General features: G+C 30.3%; 1 protein-coding gene across 1 annotated transcript; it reads right to left on the minus strand.

Moving 5' to 3' along the window:
* Nucleotides 1-11,132: 11,132 nt before the first annotated feature.
* Nucleotides 11,133-15,097, minus strand: LOC122582117 (probable polygalacturonase At1g80170). The gene is made up of 3 exons (XM_043754476.1): nt 14,398-15,097; nt 12,686-13,017; nt 11,133-11,683 (listed from the first exon to the last, which is right to left on the minus strand). The coding sequence occupies exons 1-3, from the start codon at nt 15,021-15,023 to the stop codon at nt 11,196-11,198; spliced, it is 1,446 nt and encodes a 481-aa protein (XP_043610411.1). The 5' UTR covers nt 15,024-15,097; the 3' UTR covers nt 11,133-11,195.
* Nucleotides 15,098-15,309: the final 212 nt, after the last annotated feature.

Raw genomic sequence — 15,309 nt, forward strand, 5'->3', positions numbered from 1 at the left:
AAGAAAGTGAATAAGTAATATCCATGTTACTTATTAATTTATGGATAATGAATAATGTTTTTTTTGTGTTATACTTTATTTATTTAACATAAATAGTAGTTTATATACTGAAAGAAAAGGTCTAAATAAACCTATTACTTATTTTATGCTACAATAAATTTACGTTTATTCGAAAAAGGTATCCTGATACATTATGGTGACGGGTATGAGGATGCAATTTATATCCCCGACGAAGATAATGACGTGGATGGGGATTACAATTGAAAACCGGGGATGGGGACGGGGATTTAGATCCCCGACAATACCCGTCTCATTGTCATCTTTAATAATAATTAATCAACTTATTTCATATGCCTAAAAATTAACCTAATCATATGATAATGATATGTGGAAGAATCAATGAATAAGATTAGAAGAGAGAATGAATGAAATCCACGTATTAATCTTTTAAGATTTTACGTTGATTTTTAGATATGAATTAGGTCGATGAATATATTTTTTTTAATTTATATATATATCCATGTTAATTTCAATGCAAAATTGTATATTTTTAAAAATTATATCTTTCTGGCCCATAATGGTAACGAATTAAGTATTACATGGCTACATGCTTCCTAACTCCTATAAGGCTACTAGTTAATGTTGTATAACTATCTATTATTAGAACACAAATGTATGGAGAGAAAAGTTATATAATCATTCCTATATCACAAGGATTGTGTTTTTATATAAAGGAAATCCGTCAAAATAAGATTAGCTCACTTAATAGATACTTATGTTTATTTGAGAAAAAACCAAAGTTTAAGCATTGCCATAAAACTATTTGGAGTAATTTAGGGTAGAGATATATTTCAATATATTTAAGTAAAATCTAGAAACAACCTCTTTACCTAGGTAGAGGTAAGGTCAGGGCTGGCTTAACATTTTTTGGGGCCTAGTTCATTGGCATACAAATTAAGTGTAGTAGGTTTTAAGGTTTGACCCGAAAATCCGTTTCATATAATTGGCACATTAGGATTGATAGGAAAAGTACTTACAATGTGCTTCAAGTAGCTACAAATATAATACACAACAAAATTACATGCATTTCTAGTAAGTAGAAAAACAAAGAAACAAGTGATACTAAGTTACTAACCACAAATTTTGATATATCTCTACTGGTAAGTACTTCAAGTATAATATTCAATTGTAAAAGTATCTTAGATCTTAAGAAAAAGTGATGATGTTTGGAAAGAGTTAAAGCCGTTCATGTTCATAGAAAGATGGGAGGCTCTTTGTAATTCTAATTTCTAAATAAACATGCTTTAAAAAAGAAGCCCAGTGTATGTCTAACTCAAAAAACTAAAATTTAGGGGCCTTAGGTCCATGCCTAACCCTCTACAATTAATGAGCCGGCTCTGGGTAAGGTCTACTTACATCCTTACCTATCTCATACACCGTTAAGGTATTGGGGCTCAAAACACACGAAAGACGACAATGAACGGTTTCTTTCTTTGTATATTTTGGTGTATTTAACTGTTTAAATAGAATGTAAAAGGAATGCGAATAAGTAATAGTTTTGGGTTAAACAAGCGACGGTAGTTCTGTTATTGTCAATAACATATTTCTTAAAATGTATTTTCGTCATCTACTTTTTCTCTCATGTATAACTACTTTAGTGGTTTTAGATGAGACTATTTTAGTTTCTAACAAGATTCTTCCTCATTTAAACATAACAACTTGGAAATCACTGTAAAAATCAATTAATATAAGTCGAAATAGTGGTGGACCTGCCATTTTGAATCATAAGAGGTGTCGAGGTGAACATTGGCATAACTTCTTGAGAGAAAAATTGTGTCTGTTTACTTTTTGAAGAGGAGGGATGTAGCTTATGTAAGAAATGACCGGTTGTTTAGCTTTTATGTTTATTACTTATTGTAGTTTATGGATATGGATTTATGATGCCCTAACTTTTTACTCATGCTCATATCTTAAAACATTAGTTAAAAGGAATAAATAAGAAGCACCGGTTTTGTTTCCTTCTTTCCGATGACTTTTAATGACAGATTGTTAAAAGTAGTTTTTTGAGATTGTGATTTAATTTTTTTTCCATTACCATATTGGCATATGCAAATAAGCTTTAAAACGAGTTTAATTATTCAAACCTAGAGACTTCAAGATTTTAAAACTCCCTTATCAAACATACTGATAAATCAAATTTGATTCATTAATCAACTTTGCTTATATCAAATAATATAGACAAAGATTCACACTTTTTAAAAAGGAAAAAGATTGTTATGTCGATGATAATTCTAAACATAAACTATTGAAACTTAATTAAGAGATTACGAAAATACTTTATCATCATGAAAGGTACCATTTTCAATTGAGCAAATAATTAAATAAACATGTTTGATTGATAACTAAAATTTTTTAAAACCTCCGGATAAAGCAACATTTAGCTATCCTAATGATTATCAAATTTTAGAGTTGATGAATAGAAATAAGAAAACACAAAATAACGATCTTTTATAAATACGAGTAATTACGATTAATAGATACAATATTTTATTGTGTATCAACCATAGTTTATATCAAATATAAAATATTAAATCCTTTCTTGTTGGGTATATTAAATTGACAATTAATTTAAAAATATTGCTTCCAAAATCCAAAGCATGAATAAAAAAAAAAAAGAAAACGAAAGAGAGGTCAAAGCAAACCAAATAAACTTATGGGACTAATTAATTGCCTGTTGCCACTTGCCAGTGGTATATCCAGTAGTGTGTTACTGGGAAAGTGGAGAGTAACCGGTGACAATGTGTCGGTGGCAGACGATTAACCGGCAATACACGGTAACACTACGCGTATTGTGATTCTTCTGCAGATTTTGTTCTCTTTCTATTCTAAGCATAAAGCTTCCTTAAAAAAATATTTCCTTCAAGTCTTGAGATAGATAGATGCCTAGATGGCATATTAAAATAAGCTCTAGCTAAAACGAGTATCCAAATGTATAAATAAATTTTTATATATATAACTAGGTTTTTTACCCACACGATATACGGTTAATTAAAACATCATTAATGGATAGATAAAATATAAAAAAAATAATCTAGATGCGGACATTGATAATTATTAAAAATGTTTTGTATTAATCTATACAATCATATCATTTGTTGACCCTTCTATTTTTATATTATAGTTAACAACAAAACCGGTCAACAAAAATATTAAATAACATGCGTTGAATTCGGACTCGGCTACATAGGTTATAGAAAAAAGATTATAACATATTATTGAATAAAATACATAGCAGCAATGAAACTGAATGTCAAAATGATAAGGGTCACTCAACAATTTTCATAAATGATTGTAAAAAAAAAAAACCAATCACATACACAAAAAACTAAAACAAACCCAGTACTTATTTTAATAAAACAAAAAAAATAAAGTAAATAAAATTTTCAATTTATTCTAATATACACCGTAATATAAGTAGGGTCATGTTTCAATAATCAAGTAACTATTCATAAAAGTTGCAATTAATTACACGTGATTTTCAATTTTAATTAGACTAAAAACAAATTTTTAGCTAAAATAAATAGATTTTAATACTTATATAGTATTTAGAAATTAAGTAAGTCATATTTTTTTTAATATTTAAAATAAATTTAATTTAAGGACACAAAAAAATTATCAAAAAAATGTGGATGGGATTTATCCTATGTGGTAATGTTATACAAAGTAAGATAGTTTTTAGTTGAGGGTGTTTTAAAATCGTCCGGATTACTACTGTTTTAATATATATATATGAACTTTAGAAGATAATTCAAATTAAAATTAAGGATATAGTATTCATATCCATAAATTAAATAAAATGCAAGTCTTATCATACATATCCATTGTTTGTATTAATTAATTCTTCACTCAAAGAATACTCATTATCTTACAAAGAAGACTAATCTAAATTTATAATGCGCACACTATTCTACTCTTTATACCTCATATTCAAAAAATCCGCCTTTAAAATTCAAAAGCAAATGAACTATCTGAATCCTTACACGTGATATAAAACACTTATTTGACAAAAAAAACATATATTTTGTTGTTAATACAAAGTAATTAAATTTAAAAAAGTTTATAATCAAAAGTTGGATTAACGATTTTTCCATGAATACCGTAAAACAAAAGATGGCATAATTTAATAAAAGAACATAAAAAAAAGGTAATAAATCTGGAATTGGTGAGAGTTTGATAGAGTTTTTTTTTATTTTAATATGTATCTTCATATATGATTACAAATTGTAGATATAGATAGATATTATGAGTAAATAAAAGCAAATCTTTATTGGAAATCTATAAATTAAAATGATATAATTTATTGAGAATAATATTTAGAAACGTACGGAACCTATATATTAGATTAGTGTTTTATATAACTTAAATTAAGAAATAAATATACTTTAAAGATCATATGATCGAGAATTGTTTTAGTATGATGAAGATTTGTTTTCTAACTTTTTTTTATCTTTTATTTCAAATTTTTATATCTAAATAAATTAAATATTATAAAAAAAATATGAAGTTGTCACCTAGATTTTATCCTACGTGGCATTGTTTGAAGATAGTTTTGAGTTAAAGAAGGCTTAGAATCGTCCGGTTAACTACTGTTTTAATAATTATATAGATAACTAGCTAAGCAACCCGGGTTCAACCCTGACATTGTAATCAAAATTTTAAAACCAAAAATATGTAAAAGAATGTATGTAATTTTTTTTTATCAATATATTATAACTTGATATGAAGATAGTGAATCGACTATTTGCAGCGATTACTGATAGGGGCCCCGTTATTACTTTGTCAGATTTGCCATTACACACAGGGGGCCCACACTATTTGCAGCGCCTATCGCTGCAAATATTAGTTGTGGTCGAGATACCAAAAAATACTGGTGGGGATACGGGTTACGTATTATTATCATAGGGATTAGGGGAAAAAACACCTACAAATTGAAAAAACACCTACAAGTCTACAACATCGTTGACATGACATTTGCCTATTTGATAGAGTCTTATGTCTCTTACTTTTTAGATTGGAGTTTTTAGACTTAATTCTAAGTTAGAGATAGTTGAAAATATTTGGGTAAAAATTTCCTCCAATTATTTGAATAGAATTGAGAGAATTCTCATCATTGAATTAAATCCAAGGTTAAAATCTCATTCTAGATGACAATCTCAACCAAACTTAGCCCCAACTTGAAAGAATGTCTACCTCAATTATTTAGTGTATAAAAAAGTAAAAATTACTGTTTGAAAAAGAGAAAAAAGGTACAATATATATATATATTTATAGGGTGGTTATCAAATGAGAACCAAATTAAAATGAGAACAAATGAGAACATTTACACTATGTTCTTGAGTTTTTTATGGAATGAAAAGAAAATAAAGTAAATGATTACAAAACAAATTGTGTTCTTGAATTTAATTTAAGGATAGAAATGAAATGAAAAGAAGTGGAATGATTTTTTAGTTAATTTTGTCTAAAAAAAGTTCTCCCCATCTATGGGATGATTTGAGAGAAAAATAATATCACTTAGAATCATTTCTTTTCTTTTATAACACAAACTCAATAACACATGATTAAAAAATACATTTTGATGCATTAAAAGTCCATAAAACTGACATAGTGCATAAACTAATTATCATTATTTAAGTGTTTAACAACACATTGATCCGTCAAAATCGAAAAAATCACGTTTTTTGTTAGATGCATCATTTTGATGAATATGCATTCAAGATGGATGCACAAAACAAAAAACGTGATTTTTTTTGACAGATCAATGTGTTGTTAAACACTTAAATAATGATAATTAGTTATGCACTATGTTAGTTTTATGGACTTTTAATGCATCACAATGATGTTTTTAAATGTTTTCACCATTTTTATTTTAAAATTGTTTTCACCGGAGTGTTACCCTATATATATATGGGGATGAGAATATAAGGCTGTCGGATATCTAAGCTTAGGTGTTGAACACTCACATATTGTTTTTTTAATCTCTAAAAATCATGGGGGCCCATGCATTTATTCATTAAACAAGAAATAATAAAATATTATTATGTGAGGGGTTCCACACCTAAACATAAGTACCAGACAACCTTATATTCTCTCTCCCATATATCTATACTACTATATAATGCAAACTGCCTTTCCCCTTTAAGTAATTAAGAACCTGAAATGACCATATTACCCTTCTTATTTATTCACTAATTTAAACATCTTTACCTATATACCTATAATACCCTTAATAAAATAAACTACAACATAGATTCTCCAATCCTTAAATAACCATATTAACCCTTACCGCCGCACATCATCGCCACAATTGCCGCAACCACACCTTTGTCGTTGCCACCATCACCGCTGCATCGCGCGGGCACCCCGTCTCGTATATATTATAAATACAAATATCAACATACTACATAAAATCTCACATATTTGTCTTCTGCGAAATTAGAATCCACAACCCGATAGCTTACTACATATATACGAAATGGAAAAAGTTTGATATAAGTAATAAACCTAAATCCTAATGATGTCTAAAAATCTAGTATTAACACATATAACATGACTAAATGTCATCCATTGAATGTTTTAACATGTCTTTCCTTTTTTTTCTTATATTTCAAACATATACTCATAATATATTTATTACAGTAATTTTTTTCTCTTTCCTGTTTCCTCAACATCATCATCATCATGATCATATTCATGATAAACATCTTATAAGTGGGTACGCATGTGAAGTACTGGAATAAAAGTGACCCGCATATATAATCATCATAAGTTCATAACATTCATTTAATATACATAAGTTTAACCAGAAACAGCCAAAATTCAACATATCAACATTTTAACATACATTAATTATACACAAATCAATATACATGTGAAGTATTTAAATACCATCGTTATGAAAGAAATTCAAAAATATTGGAGTAAGAATATATTTAGTATAATAAAATAATTAGTATTAGTAATTTCGTAGAAGACGACATATAACTCACGGTAAGATGTCGTGTTGTGTCGCCCTGCTCTACAATAGTCCAAACGGCCTCACACCGACGATGACTTATTTAGTTATTTTCCAAACTTTTTTTTGACTGCGACTCTTTTGCCTTAGCTCTTACACATTATCTTTTTTCCTTTTGCCAATAGATCTCAAGTTCTCAACTCAAGTTTATTTCATTTGTACCTTCTTCTTGGCCTACCAAAGGCACCATCAAAGTCTCTTGTTTCCTATCGAACCATGATCAGTGCCAATAATTATTAGTTATAAATCGTATATGATTGTATATATTTCATTTTTCCGATATACTATTTATAACGAGATTGACTAGACTACTAGAGTAGTTGTATAAAAGTTGTGAGAAAACTTGTCTACAAACTCTTATAATATAACCAATAGGTCAGTTTGTATTTATGTGGACTCGAGGCTTTAAGATCTTAAGCTTAAATAGGTCAGTTTGTATTTGTGTGGACTAGAGGCGTTTAAGGTCTTAACTTAAAATTCAGGTGTGAGCAAAATGATTATTGGATTGAAGATAAACGTTTTTTTTTTAAGAACCATGTTTTATCTGGAATTCGTTTAAGGTAAAATAAAACAAATATTAAAATAAACAAGTAAAACAATAAATTTCTCTTTATTAAAAATCATTGTGAATCATGAAAATCATCGTAAATCAATTGCTTCATGATTTTTCATGTATCAGTTTAACTATGATATGAGAGTTAAGAACTAGTCTTATTTATTTTATATTAATACTTGTTTTACAATATCATATTATAGTAATTAAAATAAGACGATGCCACTAAGGCCAAACACTCTTTATAATACGGCAGTCGCATTTTATACTTCCACATTTTCAATTGAAGAATTAATAAACATAAAATGGTAGTGCCTAAAAAGACACTAAGACAGAATACATACAGTCATACACTATATACTCGTATTTAAATACTAGAATATACTACTATATATATAGAGATAATAAATATTTTGTTTGACTGCTATATGTTTCGACATATACAAATCCACTTAATCTTAAACAAAATTTCACAAACTTTTATGAAAAAAACAAAATGAAATAAAGATAACGATGTCACAGAATAAAACATATATAATTCCACGACTGCACGACAATATAACACGAAGTAATTATTAAGCTTTGTGGATCCAAAATTTTAAATTTCTTTTTTCACTCTGACACCTTTGGACTTTGGTTTTACGTTTCCTTTCACAACTAATTTGCGATGGTTAAAAAAGACCAGTAAAATTTGCATGTAATAACTAACTAGAATTATGACTTGCGTGTTGCGGCGGGGTAACAGACCTTCAAAAAAAGGTATTGATGAAGAAGGTGACATGTGTAAGTAAAATGTTGCACATATTAAGAAGTCAAAAACCAAATATTATATAGATCAGTGTATTATAGTATTATTAAACTACATGAAAATTAAGTTGTCATACTACTTAATGCACTGTGTATTATTATAGAAGAAGATAAATTGGGTTTAGCAGTTCAGAGTGATAAGAAGAGTTAATTGGATTTTTATCAAATGCAAAATGAGAATTATAAAGGGAAAATCAAAAAGGATAAGATAAGAAGATTCAGGAAGGGTTGAAAATGATGAACAGAAATATCAAAAAAGAAAAGGTAAGAAAAATATAAAATTCGAGAAGACTTCAAAATACACGTGACAATTTACCTAGTATATCATATGTCTCTCTATAAATAGTAGTACCAAATGCTTCAAAAATGATACATTTTAGGAACAGTAACTTTACCTCACAAAGCAAAGTTACTATTTAAAATATATAAATAACCAAATTTTTAAATATATTAATTAGTTAAATTAGTCCTCACAAATATTACTGTATTACTCGTATTATTTAGTTGCTACACTACGAATTCGATATCATAAACTTATTGTGCATTTTATATTTTCCAACTTGTCTTTTTCCACCTTCTATTCGAATCTAATTTGCAATTAAATATTAATTGGTACATACTTTCTAGTTTCGAAATAACGAAGCAAAGCATTTAATTATATTGGATCTACACTATCCAATTATCCATGCACTCTCTATATATTATGAGTGTACCTCATATTTATGTTTATGCAGGGCGAAACAAGAAATTTGAGTTGGCAAGGGCCGAAGAATTGTGACAAGGTTGTAAAATTCTCCAAGTCAACATAGTACTCGAAATAATTATGTTTATATATAAATAAGGGTTTTGTGAAACAAATCCATAAAAAATGTAGTTTAGATGCATTAAATAGTTGTAAATTTAGTATAAAATTAAAGAGTATGTGGTTTTCTAATATGGAAGATACAAAATTTTCAATTGGATAAAAAAAGTGCAATATAATACTCTAAAATATGATCACATAAAAGTATAGCAGATTCGTTGGATAGATTAAAAAAAATTAATAAAGGGTGGAAGATTACTTAACCTTTCCAATGAAGAAGATATTTTTATAGAAATTAGCTTGGAAGCCGTTCAAAGGAAAAAAAAAATAGTTTGGACTTAGAGATCAAAATATATTATCTACCAATATACTAAAACAGAATTGTGTATTTTTTTTATCGACACTTGGCGCATTTCTTACACGATATGTGTCACTTTTGATGTAATTAAAAATAGATTCCTAATTCATAATTACTTAATTGTAATCAAATGCTAATCTTTCTTTAGATTTAATATTAAAAAGATTTTTGATCGACACTTGGCGCATTCCTTGCACGACATGTGTCACTTGGTGTAACTAAAAAAAGATTTCTAATTCACAATTACCTAATTACCTAATTGTAATCAAATACTAATCTTTAGATTTAATATATATAATTATATATTAAGTTTCCATATATATGATTTATAAAAAAATTAATAATGTTAACATCATATATGGAATAATCTTAAAAGATAAGATATATGCTAAGTTTTAAACATCTAATTAAACAAATATATTATCTAATTCATAGGGTTTCGTATAAATGTGAAAGTACGGTATCAAAACTTAGATATCTAACAGACACATACTCTCTGTATCATCAAATATTATATAATTCGTACATCGTACGGGTATTAAGACTAGTACGTTATATACGTATGGGTTTATTATAAAAATCAAAGTCATTGGCTTATTAGGGGTGACCAGACACCCCCTAGTCACTCCTTCTCTGCCTCTGTGTTTATGTTCATATTGTATTACATTTATACTACATTTTTTTTCTCTTTTACAAAAAAATATTAATTATTACCACGTAATCTAGTGGTAAAGGTTCTTGTTTTCTCATAAAAGATTTCAAACTTGAATACTTCCAATTTGATATGGTCAAAAAAATGGTTAGAACTTGCCAGTGAAAAGAAAAACTAGTTAGACCGTTATATCTAAGTCAAAATATGACTCGACATCCCAAGGGAAATCTTTCCCGTTTACTGTAAAGAAAGTTGGTTAAATGATTAAACGTCGTCATATGACACATATTGATAATTTAGTTAATAAAAAATATATATATATATAATCTATTTATATATAAGCTTATTGCTCATCAAACATCAAGAATGACAACTGTAAAGGAATTTTTATCTAGATTTGCTCTATATTTGACTTCTAGCATCTTTCTAATATAATTTTTTCGTTCAGAAAATAAAGAAATTGAATTCAAAAAAAGATATGATATTGTTCGCCCCAAACCCCCTTGGGGGGTGAGTAACCTACACGATTATTGCTAAAACCTGTTTGTTGCTATATACTGTATTTGATAGCTTTCATACAGGAAGGCTTTCGAAAAGAAAAGCAAAGAAAAAAGGTCAACTAACGTTCACTTCGGAGAATCGGATATACAAAATATAATCGTAGCCAACTTTTGGGCTCTATAGGAATAAACCCAAATTGTTCTTCTTAAGGCTTTATAGTTGCAACTTGCAAGTTTAACTTAAAAATTTAAAGCCCAAAAAGTTGACATCCTAAGTTTTGGTAATAGACCAGGCCAACTGAACCAACAAAAGTGATGAAAGTCATGAAACCAAAAGTCAATGTTGATGATCTAAATACCAAAATATTCGGCAATGGACACTGTCTCATTTGAAACAAAAGTTTTCCAATAAAATAAAAGGATCGTTTCAATAACAAATTAGTAATTAGGTTTACCTTCCGTATGTATTTGAGTGAAAATTCAACAAAGAAATGTTATCCACGTTTGAGGGACTAAAATCCAGAGGAACATTCCATCCCCTCACTCTGTTCCCAAACCATTTCATATTTACATTCTCGATTTCCAATCCTTCTATGTGTTCCATCATAATCCCAGCCGATCTACGGTTAACCAACCCTTGACATCCCGGCCTGTAATCAACCAATCCGCCATCATAACTAGTCCACCGATTGTAAGTAAGGTTCACATTCATGAACTTTATATTGTGAAGGCCACCAGTTTTAGATCCCGACAAGAAGATACCATTTTCTGATGTTGCTGTGATGTTAACAAAAGTTAGATTGGAGATTAAACCCGTCTTTGAAGTGTTGTCCCTAGGGCATGTTGTGACGTAGATTGGTTCTGCACGACCCCACCATGATGGATCATAGTATCTCGTGGTTATGTTAATATTTGAAAAGGTTATGTCATTAACATTTCCTGCCAAATAATAAATTAATAAAATATAATAATAAATTCTATACCCAAACAATATATATGTGTGATCAGCAAAGTATAAACACAATTCCTGAGTACAGCATAGCTTCAATGTTTAGTCAGATACGATAAATAAATTTGGGGAGATAAAAGAAACCAGAAGACAAATATGACATTTGTGTACTCATTCTAAGACAAATATCAAATATGTGAACAAGATTTCAATCACCTACTATTCTGGACAATGGACTACAGAGGGTGGGAAATTCAGCAAGCATAATATCCTCTAGTTTTCAAGACAAACCACTGTTAATGTTGAGATTCAAGCGCTTGCCATTCAAAAAAAAGGTTGAGATATAAGCCACTTAAACTCAATACCATTACAGTCAAGTCTCACTTAGATGACAATAGACTCATGTATTGAAAATTTTTTGCACAATAGAAGTATAGAATGAGTCAAACCATCACAATATCAGTTAAACATTATCCATGACAAGCATAGTTTAGTTAAAAGTGTTCCATCGATCATTTGTATGTTGGTATATAAGCGCATGATACGTAAATCTAAAAAGGCATCTTAATTTAAATCGTCAAACTAATTATCATAAACGAAATAACTAGTTGACTATGATAGGGAAGAGTAACTTATAGTTTTATCTGAATAAATTAGCCTTATTTTTACCCAAAAAAACTAAAATAAATTAGCCTTATTGAAATATCTTCTTCCTTAATATTCAAGTTTGCTTATTTCGACAGCCACCACTTCCTTTTAATCATGGAGTATTTTCTTTCCAAACTCAGAGAAGGCGATCATTTAGGCAACAATTTAGGACTAAATCAATTTTTGACAAATATTTAAACTTGATTCTTTAGACGTAAATCCAACCCCCCAAAGTGGTTATGCTTCGACTATCAGGACCATGTCAAATATGATGTTAGAAATAAAAGCAGTCATGTTTTATGTTATCAGGCTATTATCCATAGTAATAGTTGTCACTTTCATACCTCCATCGCGTATTTGCAGTCCAAGTCCTCTATGAGAGTCTACTATCGTGATATTATCAAACACAAGCCCTTTGAATTCAAACCAACTAGCACTACCAAATTTGATAGCCGAAGATTTAGTACGAATCCAAGAATCTGTAGCAGTGAGATTGTACAAAGGACCATCATATGTCTTTGGACAGATAGCATCATCTCCGGTGTTGATGTTGCATCTCGTAATCACAGTGTTGTTTGAATCATCGATGTCTATCCCATCGTTGTTCGGAGTGTTGAAATCTCCGTAGATTGACATATCGTGAATGTATGTGTTATCACATTGAACCAAATGTAAACTGCAAACACAACATTATGAGTTATTACATACGATGACTGTGCACTTACTATTTGGTTACTTGCAGTACCAACTATACGATTATTTCAGGTAAAAAATTCAGTCATACATCAAAATTGACTAGTCAAATTAAAAGTGTATAATTTTGTATGTGTCTTCACATTATACCAAATTCAAGCTGCAACTACATACATGAAATAGAAACTTAGAAAACTGTACATTGCAATGATTATTTTCAGTCAGAAATCAATTTTGACCAGTCCAATGTAACATTAACAAGTCGAGCAATTAATAAGCCAAATGAGTTCAAAAGTTCATTTAATATATCTAACAAGAGAAATAGCTAATTAAGCTTAATGAGACCAAAGAGCTAATAGATACCAACGAGTCAAACGAGCCTACTTTACACAAGAATCTAGCACTTTAAAACTTTCATTGAAGTAGCTATCTTCAAATTCAAGCTTTGAAACAAATTTATAAACTTCTGTCTAGTCAATAAGCAACTTGAGCTTGAAAAAGAATCCAACTTGAACAATAACAAAGATTTTGAACTCGAAGACAATTTTAAAATTCACTAGCTGAGTAACCATTAAACAAGCCTAACCATAACTAGTAACTATAGTGTGGATCAGTTCACCAAATTGTAGGGAACTGCCCCAGCTACATCTATGGCTACCAAAACTGCACTATATTTTTTTGTATCAAACGTGTCACGTTTTGTTATTGTGTGTATACAATTCTCAAATAATCAATTATTGTGTATAGCTTAAGAGATAAATATACTAATATAGTTATAGATATAAGTAAGGCCCCTACTTATAGGGGAGTCTTGGGGGAGTCTCTGAAGAAGAGGACGCAAGACGCTATTGTCACCAAACGTCCAAAATGGGAGTCCTGGGCAGAGAGTCCTCACGAGGACTATGAAGGACGCACGAGAGTGGGACCAAAATGCAACGGAGAGAGAGATAAAGAGAGAGGGAGAAAGTAAAGAGGTGGGACCAAGATGTAAAGAAGCTTGCCTTTATAGGCAGGGAGAGTCCTGAGGGGAGTCCTGCTGACGTGACAGACAAGAAGCTTGAGGACTCTAGTCCTTATAAGAACTGGCCTAACCATCAATAAGCAAGCTAAGGCATTTCTACCTAAAGTTATCCCAACTTGACTAGTCAAGTTGGGAAATCAAGGGTCAAGATTTAAAACTTATCTTTAAAACTTGGCTAATCAAGTTGAGATAACTTTAGGGAATCCTTTCCCCAATTGACCTCTATACCGATATCTTTTGCAAACATAACACGTATCACGTCATCAAAAATGAAAACTAATGTCACGTCAGCAGTTTACAAGTTATATACGAAGTTTTAACGAAAAAAGGAAATCGACTAACCACCAATACGCGGGCTCGGCCAACCTGATATTCCAAACCCTAACATTTCTACACCGAATAAATCCAATCAATCTAGGCCTACATTCATCACCATCACACTTTCCAGTCTCATTCCAGCTCACCATCACATTCTTCTTTTCATTAAACCTAACCACAAACTCTAATCCCTGACCGTTGATCTCGCCGCCGCCGGTGATCCCGACATCCACCGCATCTTCCGCCACCACCACATACCACCGGTCCTGCTCCGCCGCATAATCCTCAATCCTCGTCCCTCCAATTACCGTTGCATTCTTCTGCACCTCTAACACCACGCCGGACTTCAAGTACACCGTCGCCGTTAAATACTTGCCCGCCGGAAACACTACGCGGCCGCCGCCGGCTAACGTGCAGTCGTCGATTGCGGATTGGATTGAAACGGTGTCGTATGTTACGCCGTCGCCGGTGGCGCCGTAGTCGGTGACGGAGAGAGTTACCGGCGTCGGAGTTGGAGATTGAGAGTGAGGTAAACGGATAAATGATGTTGATGACGTGTATGCTTGTGATTGGATGGTTGTGATAGATTGAACTAAAATTAAAATTGGTAACAGTATAAATTGAGTAAGAAGAGAAATTAAAATTGTCATATTGTTTTTGTATTTTTGTTATGATGGATTTTTGGTGAATAGATAGATGTATTGTTTATTGTTTATGTTTATTGTTTGCTACTCGATCACTATCAAGTATCAATGTATCAAGTATCTACTATCTTTCGCAACACATGATTATACTTTTCTTTGACTTAAATTTAAAACTAAATATATGTAGATCACAATGTCAAATATGGTGTATATTCTACTATCCATGTAGCATGTATATTTGGAACATTCTTGAGTTTTGTTTTGAAGAAATAATTTTAAAAAAATAAAAAAG

This window comes from Erigeron canadensis, chromosome 9 (genome assembly GCF_010389155.1).
Source record: "Erigeron canadensis isolate Cc75 chromosome 9, C_canadensis_v1, whole genome shotgun sequence".
Lineage (NCBI taxonomy): Eukaryota > Viridiplantae > Streptophyta > Magnoliopsida > Asterales > Asteraceae > Erigeron > Erigeron canadensis.

Coding starts and splice junctions, on each gene's coding strand:
- LOC122582117 (XM_043754476.1), bottom strand. CDS start 15,023: ATGACAATTTTAATTTCTCTTCTTACTCAATTTATACTGTTACCAATT. Junction 13,018..14,397: donor GCCGAGCCCGCGTATTGGTG/GTTAGTCGATTT, acceptor TTGTGTTTGCAG/TTTACATTTGGTTCAATGTG. Junction 11,684..12,685: donor ACTGCAAATACGCGATGGAG/GTATGAAAGTGA, acceptor ATTATTTGGCAG/GAAATGTTAATGACATAACC.